This window comes from Microcaecilia unicolor, unplaced genomic scaffold (genome assembly GCF_901765095.1).
Source record: "Microcaecilia unicolor unplaced genomic scaffold, aMicUni1.1, whole genome shotgun sequence".
In the NCBI taxonomy this organism is placed as follows: Eukaryota; Metazoa; Chordata; class Amphibia; order Gymnophiona; family Siphonopidae; genus Microcaecilia; species Microcaecilia unicolor.
Genome location: NW_021963350.1, coordinates 42,588 through 58,965, shown reverse-complemented (window position 1 = coordinate 58,965; position 16,378 = coordinate 42,588). Strand labels below are relative to the sequence as shown.

General features: G+C 45.1%; 1 protein-coding gene across 1 annotated transcript; it reads right to left on the bottom strand.

Annotated features, from left to right (window-relative positions):
* Positions 1-557: 557 nt before the first annotated feature.
* On the bottom strand, positions 558-7,903 carry LOC115459236 (post-GPI attachment to proteins factor 3-like). The gene is made up of 8 exons (XM_030189093.1): positions 7,523-7,903; positions 6,205-6,302; positions 3,937-4,089; positions 3,369-3,431; positions 2,433-2,494; positions 2,166-2,302; positions 1,393-1,597; positions 558-842 (listed from the first exon to the last, which is right to left on the bottom strand). Exons 1-8 carry the CDS (start codon positions 7,683-7,685, stop codon positions 779-781), a joined length of 945 nt encoding a protein of 314 aa, XP_030044953.1. The 5' UTR covers positions 7,686-7,903; the 3' UTR covers positions 558-778.
* Between the last annotated feature and the right edge of the window lie 8,475 nt (positions 7,904-16,378).

Sequence of the window (16,378 nt, the reverse complement as noted above, 5' to 3'; positions counted from 1 at the left end):
CAGTACCCTAACCATCCTACAAGCAGGGCCTTGAGACATCTGCTCCCAGGTTATACACAGCTTCAAATGCTGATTCAGATCATGCTTCTGGCTATAGATCTTCTCCTACCACCCCTTCTGGTACTGACACTGCCTTACTCTTCCTCTGTGCCACAAGTTTTAGCCCAAACATTTCACATTTCCCAACTCGAGACCACCTCAGCTGCAGAGTCCAGACGCCAAGATATTACTGCACCTTCCTCTTAACTGTCCCCGGTTCAATGCATTTTTGTTTTCTCCCCCCAAGTCCCCTTCTCAAAGTGTTTAACAGCCCACTAAAGATGGGAAAGGAAACTCTACTAGTCAAATACGATTTCTAGTTACCTAATAAATCCTAAACATGTCAATTAATGTGACACAAGGCACATCCGGGTGTGGGGGTGGGGGAAGGCACCTTATACCCCCAGAAATGTGTGTGCACTTTTATAGCCATGCCTGTGCTGGTTATATGCAGTGCTGACTGCTGCTGAATTTTCAGCAATCAGGAAAGAGGCAGGAGAAGAGGGATTCTGTCTCTATGAAGATCAAATAATTTTTTATACTCCAAAGGCAGAAAAAAAAAAGATCAAATCATACATGTAAATGCACAGCATCCCTAGTAGGTAATGGAGGGGCTACATGCCACGTAGGGGGAGCCCAAGCTGCACAACAACTGGCTCCACTGTCCCAGGCTCCATGTTCAGATTCCAAGGACATGTTCCTGGCTCAGGTAATGCACTTGACTGAACATGTGTTCCATTCAGTCTATCTTTACATCTGAGGGATTCTCCTTCAGGAGGTGATGACTGTCATCCACCAGGAAACTACAGCAGGAAACAAAAGGGAACAGGTATAGGAATTCAGGCAGCATCACACAGAATCCCTCCGTCACCAGCAAACCCCACACCCTCAGAATCCTTCCCAGCTCCCCTCTACAACTTCACACCCCCAGAATCCTTCCCAGCCCCACACTCCTCTCAGAATCCTTCACAGCCCCCTCACCCCCCGCCCCAGCAAAATCCTACACCCCTAGAATTCCTTCTACAGCCCCACACCCCCAGAATCTCTTCTACCCTCATACACGCAGGATCTCTTCCAGCCCTACTGCAAAATCCCACACCACCAGAATCCCTTCCAGCCGCCACCTCCCCCCCCCCCCCCCCAGCAAAACCCCAAACTCCCAGAGTCCCTTCCAGCCCCCCAGCACACCCCACACCCCCAAAATCCCTCTCAGCAAACCCCATAAAAATAAAATCCTCACCAGTACAGACAGCGATAGAGAGAAAAGAGGAGCAGGGCATTTCTGACAATCACAAGTCAAGGTACTGACACAAATACTGAAACAATTCTTATCCTCACCATCACGAAGCTCACCTGTAAAAGAGGACGTGCACAGGGACAGTGCTCAGGTGCCAGAGAGCATGGGCATCAAAGACCCACAAAAGAGGGGGGAAGTCCAGGAGCTCCAGCAGTGCCAGGGCCTGCAGAAGCAGTACAACCACCTCACACTTCCAGACATACGGCAGGTACGCTTGGTTCCGCAGGCACCAGCCCAGCCACCACAGCAGATTAACCAGACCTGCAAACCAAGAACTAGGAGCTTAGCCTGATCCATAACGACAAGCATGAAGGGTTCAGATCCAACTCCCTGTGATAGTCACAAAACCTTTGCCACAAGTTTCTGATTTGCATATCCCACATTACATAATTAGGATCAAAAGTAATTTCTCAAGCAACAGTGGCACATGGGTGTCTAAGCACTGAGCCAACTGCAGCACTGTTGGGCAACCAACCAAAGTGCTGCCTTTTGACACACTGCCCAGCAGCAAAAGCCACAGAAAAAGGCAATGCTCTTTTTCTGACCCCTCCCCCATGGCAGACAGCCAAGTTGCAGAGTGAAGATAGAAGTCTAAACAAACAGCCTTCACCAGCTCTTCATTCTTTCTGTGGCTTTATTTTCCTGGTGAAGGGTGGGGCCAAGGCTGTGGCCTAAGGGCCAATTACTGTCCATTCTAACAGGGAAGAACAAAACTCCAGAGACAATACCACAACCCAAAACCCGCCAATAACATCCAAGAAGCTTCTCAAAAGTTAAAGGAGAGTCCTGAGGTGTTAGGCATGGGTGACACAGGTGCCCTCCTCCTTACCAAAGGCCACATTCGCTGCCATGTTGTAGCCATAGTCGAAGCGACCCAGTGACAGGTAAGAGACGTGGCAGGCAAAGAGCAGGATCAGGAAGGAGGCAAAGAACAATGCAAAGGCAGGACGCTTCAAGCCAAGAGTCCTGCAGAAAACAATATGGAACAATTGAGCCAGGCCTGAAACACGGTCCGGAAGCCTCTAATGGATAAAAAGAGGGCTTCACTGTGCACACTGAAAGATCCAAGATGCTCAGCAATAGGGGGAAGGCTCACCTCACACCACACAAGTAGATGGAGTGCAAGATAACAGCTGAGGCACAAAAGTAGTCCAGTTTCTGTGGGAAGCAAGATTTGAGACATTAGTGGGAATTCTGCAACACGACATGAGGAAGTGATGCTGTGGGTACCTGGAAAGTACACACCCCTCGTATATGATTTCTAGAAATCATTTTCCTACCTATTGGGACATACACAGTGAAGATGCCTTACTCCACTGGCTCCATTACACCTAAGAGAATATCCCAATACACTGCAACACTCCAATAAGAAAATATGATATACTGCGGCTTCCTACAGTTAAATCAATTTGAGGGGCCACCACCCAAACCACTGTGGAGGTCTTACTGTATAATGCATTTTTGTATATAAAGAATATTTTTTTCAGGAGGAAAATGGCTGTTATAAAAGTTTGCCAACATATATGCATATGTACACTTTCATGTGTACCGATTGCGGGCGTTGGAGTTGCATATCCCTGACCAGAATACACACAGGAAGTTGCTGCTGTCTCAGAGCATTTATACACTACTGGGGATTATTCTAGAAGCCCATTTTATAAAGGGAAAATACATGATTATGTTCATAGAACAGGCATCATTTAGGCACATTCTTAAAAATTTGTTATAGGCACCCTGTCATAAAATTAACCACTATCTGATTGGTCCAGTCTAATGCTGCAGGACTGCAGGTCCCAGCCTGGCCCATCCCCCCCTAACTGCGGGACTCCAGGTCCATTCTAACTGAGGAAGTTTTGAGAGAAATAAAAATCCATTGCTGCCTTGCCAGGTGGATGAAAGAGCAGGGGGAGGGGTGCTTTCATGCATGTCCAGAGAGATTTCATGGTCTCGCTGGGGCTCTGGGAGAGAGGATCCAGTCTGCAGTGTGCCTGATTATATCCTGCTTGTGCATGGAGAAAGCCCTCCCCGTTACCTCAGTCACATCTGTGTCTCTGGTGTGGAAGACAGTTGACCAAACCCAAGCATTTAAAGAAACCTACAAGAGGAAGAAAGAGAAATGAGTAAGACAACTCACACTAACAGCATAGTCTTTCATAGCATGGAACGAGAAGGGAAGAGAGCAGAAAAGGCTGAGAGGCTCAGTCAAGTTGGGGATATGACCTATTCTGCAGACCTGAGCACATGATATGTGCGACTCGTTGTCTCTGTTCTTTTCTGTCTGCCTTGTCCCAAACCATGGAAGGGAAATGAAGGTGGTGCCCTTTCCCCTCCTGTTATTTCTTGGAGAGGAGAAGCAAAATTACAGAGACCGCAGAGTGGGTTTCACTCCATTCTATTCTCAGATTATAGCTGAACTGGGGAGAGGGAAGGTTATCTCCACTGTGCAGATCACGCACCGAACAGGCATCTGATGTGCCCAAACCAGGAAATCACATCAGCCCTCAAAAAGTGCAGCAATCTCACTAGCCTCCACCACTTCAGGGGAGCATCAGGTTCTGCCCGCACACATCACATTCAGCAGGAATTCTGAAGCCACCTACACAGGCAAAAGCAACACAGGTGTGGTACATGGGCGAGGAAGGGGGCACACTAGTCCGGTACCGATTCAGCATGATGAAGTTGGCCAGTCCATTAAGAAGCGAGGCAAAAGCAGATGCGGGCTCCTGGAAGAAAAGGAAGCGGGAGAAGGGCCACTAAAGGGAAAGAAAAGAAAAAGAGAGAGTTAGTTATTAGGAGATATAACATTCAACACACTAATCTCTGGTCCCAATTAGGACTGCATTTCAATTAAAATTGTAATTGTAATTAATTGCACAATACAAAATGTCAATCATGCGATTAATCGCGACTAAAGGCAGAACATAGCCAGCAGTCCATTGGGGGGGGGGGGGGGCAAACATTTCCTCTCCCTCCCCACCTTAGATATCATATCTTTGCTGGTGGGGTTGCCGAAGTCCCACCAGTTGAAGAAATCCACTGCCAAAGCAGTCCTCTTCCTCCTTGTGCTGTCTCAGGAGCGAGGAAGTCAGCGGAGTACCTCCAGCCACCAACACTTGCACTGCCCAAGCATGCTCAGTTTGCACGTGAACTGACCATGCTCAGGGAGTGCGAGCATCGGCAACTGGAGGCACTCTGCCGACTTCCTCACTCCTGAGGCAGCCCCCCTGTGCCTTCACCCATTCTCTTTGTACCCCCCCTGTGCCTTCACCCATTCTCTCTCATGTGCCCCCCTGTGCCTTCAACCATTCTCTCTCTCTCTCTTGTGCCTTCACCCTTCTCTCTCTCGTGCCCCCTGTGCATTCACCCATTCTTAGTCCCTTGTGCCTTCACCCATAATCTCTCTCGTGCCCCCTTATGCCTTGGCCCATTCTCTCTCTCATGTGCCCCCCCCATGTCATCAACCATGCTCTGTCTCATGTGCCCCCCCCTCGTGCCTTCACACATTCCTGTCCCTTCCAGTGGTTCTCTCTCGATGCCCTCCCCCGCCTGTACGCAATCGGTCCGGCATCTCTCCCTCCCCAACCGCCAGTGGTTCTCGCTCTCTATCCTCCCCCCATTTATCTTTTTTTTTCCCTCCAGTAAATCTTCACCCTGCAGAGGTATGGTATCAAACAGTATCATTGGTATCAAACAGTACCTCGGCCTGCATCAGGCCTTTCCTTCTGATGTGTCCCACCCCCTTCTGAAAACAGGAAACGGGCAGGGGAGGGAGGGCAATTAACCATTAATCGCGATTACATTTTCCAATTGCGATTTACAGGTTAATCGCGATTAGCATGCAGTCTTGATATACCACCTTTCTGTGGTTTTTGCAACTACATTCAAAGCAGTTTACATATATACAGGTGCTTATTTGTACCTGGGGCAATGGAGGGTTAAGTGACTAGCCCACAGTCACAAGGAGCTGCAGTGGGAATCGAACCCAGTTCCTCAGGATCAAAGTCCACTGCACAAACCACTAGGCTACTCCTCCACTCCAAGGATAAACAGTCATCCTTCAAACTTTCATGACCCCTTCACTGGCTTAAAATAAGGGATAAGCAGGAAACTGTCCTTCAACAGCAATTTCAAATGTCTCATGCAGGAGATCCTACAATGAACAGTGATCAGACAGCTTGGTACACATTTGCTGTAAGCAGATTCATTTGCCTATTTGGCAGAGAAGAAGGGATAGCACCCTCTGCATCTCGGAGGTTTCTTCTTCTGTTTGAAATGATAGGCATAACAAATTCAACAGGACACAAAGCATTTGGCAAACACAACCTGATTGTTTACTCTTTCAAAAAGTGCTAACTCTAGGGGACACACCATGAGGTTACATAGTAGCACATTAAACAAATAGGAGAAAATATTCTTTTACTCAAGCCATACTTCATTACTGAATAATGTGAGAAAAGCAGTTAATTTAGCTGTGCTTTAAAAAGGGTTGGACAAATTCCTAGAAGTCTAAGGGAGACCTGGAGAAAGCCAGTGCTTATCCCTGGGGGTAAGCAGCACAGAATCTCGCTAGTGTTTGGGATTCTGCCAGGTACTTGTAATCTGGATTTGCAGAAACAGGACACTGGGCTTTAAGGACCTTTGACCTGACCCACTATAGCAAGTCTTAGATTTACTACTTATGGGCTGTAGAATTTTCATGTTAACATGTTTCTAGCAAAAATAATAGCATAAAAAGTTTGCCCATGCTAATAAGATGACCCTCCTGAGATACACAATACAGTGCATGTGTTTGGATGTTATTCGAGAAACATTTTATACATTTATGAACTTGTCCACCGGTGTCTTTATTCTTTTTGACAGTCACTCACCTTGCCATGGAACTGAGGAACTTTATGACCTTCTTTGACATACAGTGCTACTGTGTACCACATGCACTCATAGCTGCAATCATCTTTACAAGTCCAACCTGGCGAGGAAAGACAGAATTATTCAGAAGCAAACTTCAGATGAATAAAACAGCACAACTGTGCTATGTTACCAGAAAGCCTGACTCTTGCAAAGTTGTAGTGTTAGCCTACTTTAACGGTAATACAGAGAAATAAAACAAAACAAAAGGAAAATAAGGTGGTAGTGGACTAACAATACATTTACTCCAATAAAAAAAAGTTATCGCTTTGCTTTTTGCAGGTATGCGGTATGTGTCTGTGCTGAAAAGCAACTAGACAGTATTGCAGAAAGTTCAACACATTCCTTCAAACTCCCGGTACGACAGTGTACATGTGAAAGGACTGAGAGACAGCACCATTCTTAATATAAAGGTCCTTTCTAATAAGACGCAGCATCACACATAAAACTTTGCAACCAACAGCATAATCCCCTTATGACATTGGCCCCTGAACATATTTGAATTCTCCATGAAGCAATACTGTAACCTAAATATTGCAAGTAAACTGGGATAGATCACTATATATCTCTTCTTTTTATTCCGAGTTGATCTCGTATCTCTTACCAATACCCGCACTACTTCATCTGCACAGTAACATACTAACCCGTTTGCTAAGCCATGCGGCAATGCCAACTGTGCCAGCAGCCGCTAGTGTGTCTTGGTAAATGGGGGGTAACACAGTAAACAACGGCAGATAAAGACCTTCGCAGTCCATTCAGTCTGCCCAATAAGATAAACTCAACAGTATATGATGCAATATAATATACGTATTCTTAATCTTGATCTGTCCTTGCCATTTTCAGGGTACAGACTATAGTTGTCTGCCCAGCACTGGACATACTCCACAACTACTGGTGTTGCCATCGAAGCCCAGTGCAGCCCATCGGGGCCCAGACCATAAAAGGCTGTGCAGCTTTGGCCTTATTTAACCAGTACTGGAGTTACCATCTAAGCACCACTAAAGTTTGTCCCGGGATAGATCGTTCTAAGTCCCTTCTTTTCGTTCCCTGAATAGATCTCATCATACACCTCTCTAGATACCCACACTACTTCTTGGCTATATTTCCCTTCTCTTTGTCCTCCACCAGATACCGACAGAACTTCTGAGCCATACCCAGCTCTGTATGAAATGTCCCAGCCTGGCTCCCGAGGTAACCTCCGTGCCCCTCGCATATTCTCGTCCTGTAAGGTGGTCCTCCTATGCTCTCAGCTTTAGCCTCCAGCCCTTAGGCATCTCTCACCTGTCAGGCGCATGTATGCGGGCTGCTGGGCTCGGAAGGTCCAGAGCCGAGCCCCAGTGCAGTTGTGCTGCTCACAGCGGGTAAGGCAGCCCCGGTACACGGGCTCCCGATCCCCCTGGGAGGCAGCCGCCTCCCCCATAAGCAACAGCAGCAGCAACACCATCCGGAACCGGGGACAGGAATGAGCAGAGCACCGACCGGAAACGAGAGGGGACAAGACACCCGAGCTCAATGTTTTGTTACACTTTGCTGCAAAATTCAACAAAATTTATTACAAACAAATATACAAAAATAAACTATCCTCCTTGGTTCACATCGCCAACAGAAGGAGGTCTGAACTTCGGGTGTCACATCCACAGCTCTCCGTCCACCTCCCACAGCCGCGCCGTCGAGTTCCGGCACTTCCAGTGTCACACTCACACCTTTCCCCTATTTTCGTCACTAACAATGTCACGCCCAAGAAGGTTAATGACAGGAGACGGCATGAGCCTATCTCGCTCATTATCCGGACTGAAGCAATATGGTGGCCATATTGGTCGGATCAAAACAATTGCTATCGCTATTGAAAACAATAACAATGTTGTGAGGTTATATCAAACCTCCCTCCTAGGTTTTGCATTCTCTCTGTTGGGGGTTGGGGGGGAGTAGCGCAGTACTGAAATCCACAATACAGCATTGCAAAAAAAATAACAAAGTAAGCTCTGGAGCACTGACAAATACTTTTGAATATAACCCTTCCCAGAATGATGCTAAGATGGTTGCTGGTTATCCCCTTGAATGCAGGGATTTGTAGTCTTGCTTTTCTTAGGGACAACACGATTCCCTGTGTGCAATGGGGTAAACCCAGGACTAGATCAACCTTGTAATTGGCAACCCCCAATGCCGAGTGTGGTCCTCCAAAAGACAAGGCTAGTGCATTGGTATTAGTTGATTTAAGCAACCCTTCAGTATTATATCTCACCCCTAAATTAACTTTTGCACCCATTGTCCACCCCTTCCCCAACAATCATGATCACTCCATTACCACCCCTCCCAGAATAATCTGGGTGAATAGGCTGTTTGAAAACTGCCCACCCTCTCTGCTGGCAAAAGTACCTCCTGTTGTTTCTTTGAGTTTGTGTGGTTGTCAGGATCTGTGTTTTACTTTGTCTGCAGGTGTGCTTCTTTGGACCTGGTGCCCCTAGAAGATGCACCTTGCTTAGGCAACTGCCTAGTCCTGCCTAATGCACACTACCAGCACCTTTCTCCATCTCATATCCTAAGGCCTCCTCCTCTCACGCTTTTCATCAGTGGTAGTGGAAGCTAAGATGGAAAGGAAGGGTGGGACCTTTTAGTCTTGGTTGAGCTGAAGGTCTACCATGTCCCTACAAATTAAACAAACAGTCTGTATGTGCAATGCATTTGGTGGTCTATAAATAATTTTATACATAAATGTGGCCTCAAAATTATCGGTTGCTGCATACTGGGGCCCTTTTACTTAGCCAACGGTAGGGCTCACGCGTGGGTAGTGCGTGCCAAATCGGCATTACCAGAGGGGTAGTGGTAGTGCAGGTGCCCTGTGGTAGTTTCGACGTTGGCGTGTGCTGTTTCCCCGGGGACGTTCCCAGCGGTATTCAGCAGGACAACCACATTGGAGTGTGCTGCCTGATTACCACATGAGTAGTGCGTGAGCCCTTACCGCTAGGAAAATGGATGGTGGTAAGAGCTCAGGCAGTAAATAGCCTTACGCTACTTTCAATTTTAGTGCACGGCCATTTACTGCCCCATTAAAAAATTCTTTTTTTCCCAGCTATGGTAAGAAATGGCCCAGTGCGCACCAAAAGCACATGCCCACACTACCGCAGCCCACTTTTTACCATGGCTTAGTAAAAGGACCCCACAATTAGCAGACAAACTCACAATGGAGTCCCTTGCACTATCATGGGGCACCAACTACCTGAAAAAAAAGAATGGAAAGAAAAACTCTCCAAAAGCACCGAGAAAAAAATTCCCATCAAAAACAAAAAAACAGGCAGAAGAACAAAACAGCAAACAGTACTAGAATGCACAGAGCATTCAGTTCCAAATTGCCAAAAATATCAGAAATGTGTACACCTCTCAAAAAATCATCACTTAACTGAAAAATCAGCAGTCCACAATTCACAGTTGAAAAAGCATCTTCAAATAACAAATCCTTCAATCAACGTTTGTAATCCAAAAGGCATAGTGCAGAGATGTACCACACATCCTTTTACACCTCGACAAGGGCCATTTGTTTTGCAGCTACTGCTGCATCAGGAGGAAAGGAGCTGACCTCTCTGACAGCAACAAGATGGCAACCGTGATTTCAAACAAACACTGTCAAGTGAAAATAATTTTTTCTACCTTTGTTGTCTGATGACTTTGGTTTTCTCATCATGCTGGCCCAGTATCTGATTCTGCTGCTCTCTATCTGTTCCCTTTACTCCGTTTCCAGGGCTTCCTTTCCATTTATTTATTTTCTTTCCTCCTTTCTTCTTCATTTCTGGCCCTCCGCAGACTTTACTTTCCAGTGGATCCAACTTCTTCCTATTTTCTCCATCCATGTGCAGTTTTTCTCCTCTCTTCCCTCATCTCATCTCCTTCCTCTCTCTTCCCTCCATGTCCAGCATTTGTTCTCTCTCCCTTCCCCTAAATCCATGTGCATCTCCTTCCTGTCTTCCCTCCCCTCCATCCATGTCCAGAATTTCTCCAGCCCTTCCCTCCATCCATGTCCTGAAACTCTCCTCTCTCCCCTGCCCTCCCCTCCATCCATTCATGTCCAGCAACCCTCCTCTCTCCCCTGCCCTCCCCTCCATCCACCCATGTCCAGCAACTCTCCTCTCTCCTCCCTTCCATCCACCTATGTCCAGCAACTTTCCTCTCCCCTCCCTTCCATCCACCTATGTCCAGCAACTTTCCTCTCCCCTGCCCTCCCCTCCATCCACCCATGTCCAGCTACTGTCCTCTCCCCTGCCCCCCTCCAGCCATCCATACCCAGCGATTCTCTTCTCTCCCCTGCCCCTCCATCCATCCATATCCAGCAGCTGTCCTCTCTCCCCTTCCCTGCCCTCCCCTCCATGTCCAGCAATTTCTCCTCTCTCCCTGGGCCCTGCCTTCCCATCCATATCCATCGATGGCTTCTATGCTCCTCTCTCCCCTGCCCTCCCGCTCCAATGTCCACCTACCCGCCCTCTTCTCCCCCCAACATCCCTCTTTTTGCTCCTGCAGTCCTGGGGGGGTTTAAATCATTGATTTACCTCCGTCGCAGCAGCCGCAGTGAAAGCCCGTCTCTAGCCTTCCCTTCGTTTCCTGTCAGTGTCCTGCCCTCGCGGAAAGAGGAAATGATGTCAGAAGAAGGCGGGACACTGACGGGAATGAAGGGAAGACTAGAGATGGGCTTTCACTGCGGCTGCTGCAATGGAGGTAAATCAACGATTTAAACCCCCCAGAGCGGCGGGAGGTGAGGTAAGCATGGCTTGTGGCGCCCTCCTGCCATGCTTACCTCACTTACCGCTGGGTTGCGCTGCCCCTGGGAGCCAGCTTGCCTGCCAGAACAACCGGCTCGCAACAGCTTAAAAAATTTAACAACTGGCTCTTGCAAGCCGGTGCGAGCCGGCACCAGCACACCACTGACCCTCCATATAGATATCATTCCTAGAAGGACACGTAGTGGAGCCATGTAATGTCATACATTTCTTTCCAGCTTCCCAAGCAAATGAACGATGGATAATGCGGAATGTAAGTGTTATAATAAATAAATAATAATAATAAATAGTGAACTCAATGGAAGAATGTACAAAATACATTCAATATACTAATAGGATCAGATATTACATGAGATATAAAATAACGCTAGATAGATGCCACAGTGATCTTTAAGCCAAAGAATGGAGGCTTCTTGATGCCCATTGATTTTAGATAGTGTCTGATCATATTAATATATTGAATATATTTTGTATATTCTTCCATTGAGTTCACGTTAGTAATTGTGTCTCTTTGGTTGCAGGGAATTTCCTTGAGATAGCTATTTGGATATAGCAAAACATAGGCTATGTCGGAAGACATTCCCTGGGCAAAATTTTACATCTAAAAGATGAGTATTTTTTTTCTAAAAACTGAAAGAATAATTTATATTGGCTAAAGTTTGCTATATATTAAAAAGTATATGAATAGTTAAAGATAAAAAGTAATTACCATAATGACCAATGACAATTTGGGGGCATAAGTCTTGCCAATGAAGAAGGATACATATTGGCGAGCCGCACTACTGAGGTCGGAGGTGAAATTGTCTTGGCTACGATTGAGCTGACAACAAATCAAGTTCATGCATATTTATTGTGGATATGCTGAAAACCTGCTGGCACGTGGGTACTCCAGGACAGACTTGAGAAATACTGCTCTACACAAGTTGTAACACAAGGGGGATGCAGGTGTTTAATGCAACACATTCTACTTTGTTTTACATAAGTATTGCCATACTGGGAAAGACCAAAGGTCCATCAAGCCCAGCATCCTGTTTCTAACAGTGGCCAATCCAGGTCACAAATACCTGGCAAGATCCCAAAAAAGTACAAAACATTCTATACTGCTTATCCCAGAAAGAGTGGATTTTCCCCAAGTCCATTTAATAATGGTGTATGGACTTTTTCTTTAGGAAGCCATCCAGACCTTTTTTAAACTCCGCTAAGCTAACTGCCTTTACCACATTCTCTGGCAACAAATTCCAGAGTTTAATTACACGTTGAGTGAAGAAAACTTTTCTCCGATTCGTGTTAAATTTACTACATTGTAGCTTCATCGCCTGCCCCCTAGTCCTAGTATTTTTGGAAAGCGGAAACAGACGCTTCACATCTACCCGTTCACTCATTATTTTATAGACCTCTATCATATCTCCCCTCAGCCGCCTTTTCTCCAAGCTGAAGAGCCCTAGCCCCTTTAGCCTTTCCTCATAGGGAAGTCACCCCATCCCCTTTATCATTTTCGTCGCCCTTCTCTACACTTTTTCTAATTCCACTATATATTTTTTGAAATGCGGCAACCAGAATTGAACACAATATTCGAGGTGCTTTATTATTTAAAAGTGATCAAATTTATATATATTTCACATAAACCACAAATGTGTATCTATGGTTTTGATTTACTAAACTGTCTTCTCATAGACACAGGTTGAGGGAAAATCCTTAGTAAAGATAGACAGCTATAGAAAGGAATCTGTATATATTTGCGTTGTTAACGAGAGTAAGTGCATGGAAAACATTCCTCTCTTCCTGTTACTATGAGTTAGCTCTGAAAACTAATCATTCAGACTTTGGTGACTGATTGAAACTGATCGTTCACCACAGGTTTTCCACTCCCCTCACAGACATGAAACCTTGCCACATACAGAGAGCCCTTATTGCCCAAAGGTAAAGACATTTGAGGGTCCTGAAAATGTACATTTGTAAGCATTCCTTAGCTTTCTGAAGAAATTACTTCTACCAAATCACCTTCTTGGTTTTCTTATAATTCTGTTTGGCAGGATGATACCACACTGTCTTTCAGTTCCTCTCAGACCTTCTTCAGCTCCGTGCATGTATATAGGGCTTCTCAAACCAGTTCTTGAGGAGGCAGTGCATGCAAATCTATCTCATGCATATTCATTGTGGATATCCTGAAAACTTGTGGCACTAGGTGTACCTCAGGAACCGGGTTGAGAAGCACTTTATTAAAAGCATAAAAGGGTCTATCACATGTTACAAGTGCCCACGTTTATTACATGTTTACTATACCACCCACCGAGTGGCTTCTGAGTGGTTTACAACTATATTATAAAAGAAAGAAGGGGAAAAAAAGAGAAAATTTAACTGCATTAATGATAGGAAAGGAAGAAAGAAAAATATAAAACTGTATTATGCTGATGGGATTTCCAGGCTCACCTCCAGCCCCCTCCCCCTCCCCTGTCTACTATATCGATGAAGGACAAAAAAAAAATCATCTTACATTGAAAAGGCATCTCTGAATAAACATGTTTTTAGTCCAGCGTGGATTTTTTTTTTAAAGCTAGCTTCCGATCTCAACTAAATTGGCAGGGTATTCCATAACTTGGAAGCAAACACACTAAAGATTTTACAATGAATGTGGTCATATCTTATCTGTCTACAAGAAGGAGCTACAAGTGGTTGATGTTGGCTAAATCTTAATGATCTGCCTGAGCAATAGGGTATTAAAAGACGTGATAGAATGATTGAGCTTTACTATTTTGAATGGAGTTCTTTTTATGTGTTATTTGTTTTTATTGTAAACCACTTTGGTCGCTGTGATGGGGAAGCAGCGTATATGAGTAAACTGTAAACCGATAAGAAAAGTGAGTAACTTTATGGGTCAGTCGTAAAATTTTATATGTAGCATGATGGGAAGATGGTAGCCGGTGATCATATTTTCTAGTCCTGCAAATAAGTTTAATTGCAGTATTCTGGACATTCTGAAGACATTGGTGTACAAGAAGTAGAGCATTTTCCATTGTAAAACCTAAGATCTTTAATGTTGAAACAATTGGTATATTACTTTTTAAGATTTTAATTGGGATAATGGGTTCTGTTATGCCCTTCTCTGGGATTATTAGGGCTTTAGATTTAGGGGCACTTTTACTAAGGTGTGCGAAAAAATGGGCTGCCTAATGTAGGCGTGTGTTTTGGGCATGCGCAGATCCATTTTTCAGTGCGCCTGTAAAAAAGGTCTTTTTTTATTTTTGCCAAAAATGGACGTGCAGTAAGGTCTCATGCGTTAACCATGTGGTAATCATTTCTGCGCGTAGAATGACGATTATCGCCCGGTTTCTGCTGCACGCCAAACTGAAATTACCGCAAGGGCCATGCGGTAGCTGGGCAGAAACTCCTAATTGATGCGCGTTGAGCGCACATAGTCGCCTATGCGTCTTAGTAAAAGGGCCCCTTAGTTGAGAGGAGAACCAATTTCGTAATAGTGTTTAGCTTCAAGTTAAGAAAGCCTATGTCATGTGTTCAAGGGATCTATACAAGTTATATCATCAGCATATACAAATAAATAAATAAATAAACTTGACAGACTAAAGATAGGACCCGATGTGGTGAACTGGATTAGGAACTGGTTGACGGTCAGACGCCAGAGGGTGGTGGTAAATGGAATTTGCTTGGATGAGGGAAAGGTGAGTAGTGGAGTACCTCAGGGATTGGTGCTAGGGCCGATTCTGTTCAATATATTTGTGAGTGGCATTGCCGAAGGGTTAGAAGGTAAAGTTTGCCTTTTTGCGGACGATAGTAAGATTTGTAACAGAGTGGACACCCGGGAGGAAGTGGAAAACGTGAAAAAGGATCTGCGGAACCTAGAAGAATAGTCTAAGGTTTGGCAATTAAAATTCAATGCGAAGAAATGCAAAGTGATGCACTTAGGGAGTAGAAATCCACGGGAGACGTACGTGCTAGGCGGTGAGAGTCTGATATGTACGGATGGGGAGAGGGATCTTGGGGTGATAGTATCTGAGGATCTGAAGGCGACAAAACAGTGTGACAAGGCGGTGGCTGTAGCTAGAAGGTTGCTAGGCTGTATAGAGAGAGGTGTGACCAGCAGAAGAAAAGAGGTTTTAATACCCCTGTATAAGTCGTTGGTGAGGCCCCACCTGGAGTTTTGTGTTCAGTTTTGGAGGCCGTATCTTGCTAAGGATGTAAAAAGAATTGAAGCGGTGCAAAGAAAAGCTACGAGAATGGTATGGGATTTGCGTTACAAGACGTATGAGGAGAGACTTGCTGACCTGAACATGTATACCCTGGAGGAAAGGAGAAACAGGGGGGTGATATGAAACAGACGTTCAAATATTTGAAAGGTATTAATCTGCAAACGAACCATTTCCGTAGATGGGAAGGCGGTAGAACTAGAGGGCATGAAATGAGATTGAAGGGGAGCAGACTCAAGAAAAATGTCAGGAAGTATTTTTTCATGGAGAGAGTGATGGATACTTGGAATGCCCTCCCGCGGGAGGTGGTGGAGATGAAAACGGTAACGGAATTAAAAAATGCGTGGGATTAACATAAAGGGATCCTGTTCAGAAGGAATGGATCCTCAGAAGCTTAGCGGAGATTGGGTGGCAGAGCCGGTGGTGGGAGGCGGGGCTAGTGGTTGGAAGGCGGGGCTAGTGCTGGGCAGACTTCTACGGTCTGTGCCCTGAAAATGGCAGAAATAAATCAAAGTCAGGTATACACAAAAAGTAGCACATATGAGTTTATCTTGTTGGGCAGACTGGATGGACCGTGCAGGTCTTTCTGTGCCGTCATCTATTATGTAAATAGGGTCATAGCCAAGGACTGTATGAGTGTAAGTGGTGAAGGAAAAATATTAAAAATTGTTGGCGCCAATATAAATCCCTGTGGGACTGCACAGGGTAAGGTACATGTATCAAACAGGGAACTTTGTCAGTTAAGCAAAAATTCCCTATTGGACAAGTAGGATTGAAACCATTCAAATACTGTTCCAGAGATACCTATTTCACTCTATCTGGCTAAAAGAAGGGAATGATCTATGAAATTAAAAGCTGCTGTTAAATCAAAAGAGAGAATAAAGTATAGATTTGTCCTGATCTAGGTGAGCATAAGTGATGATTCCTATCAAGGTGGTCTCAGTAGAATGGTCCTGACAAAATCCTGTTTGATGTGGATGTAATAACTAATAATCCACTCAAGCTTCAATAATAAATTAAATTCACAACATAGTCTCACATTAGCTGTGTAACTCCAGTATTGAACACCCACTCCGCTGTTAGCTTTATCGTGTGTATTATGAAGTTGTACAGAGGCAACATTCTCAGTGAATTTTGAAAGGTATGGCAGATTTGCAATAGGCCGATAA

Excerpts from the sequence above, each read along its gene's own strand:
- LOC115459236 (XM_030189093.1), bottom strand. The coding sequence starts at position 7,685 with ATGGTGTTGCTGCTGCTGTTGCTTATGGGGGAGGCGGCTGCCTCCCAG. Across the intron at positions 3,432-3,936 it reads CCTGTGTTGCTTTTGCCTGT|GTTTCTTTAAATGCTTGGGT; the intron begins GTAGGTGGCTTC and ends TTCCTCTTGTAG. Across the intron at positions 843-1,392 it reads GTGCACGTCCTCTTTTACAG|TTTCCTGGTGGATGACAGTC; the intron begins GTGAGCTTCGTG and ends TTCCTGCTGTAG.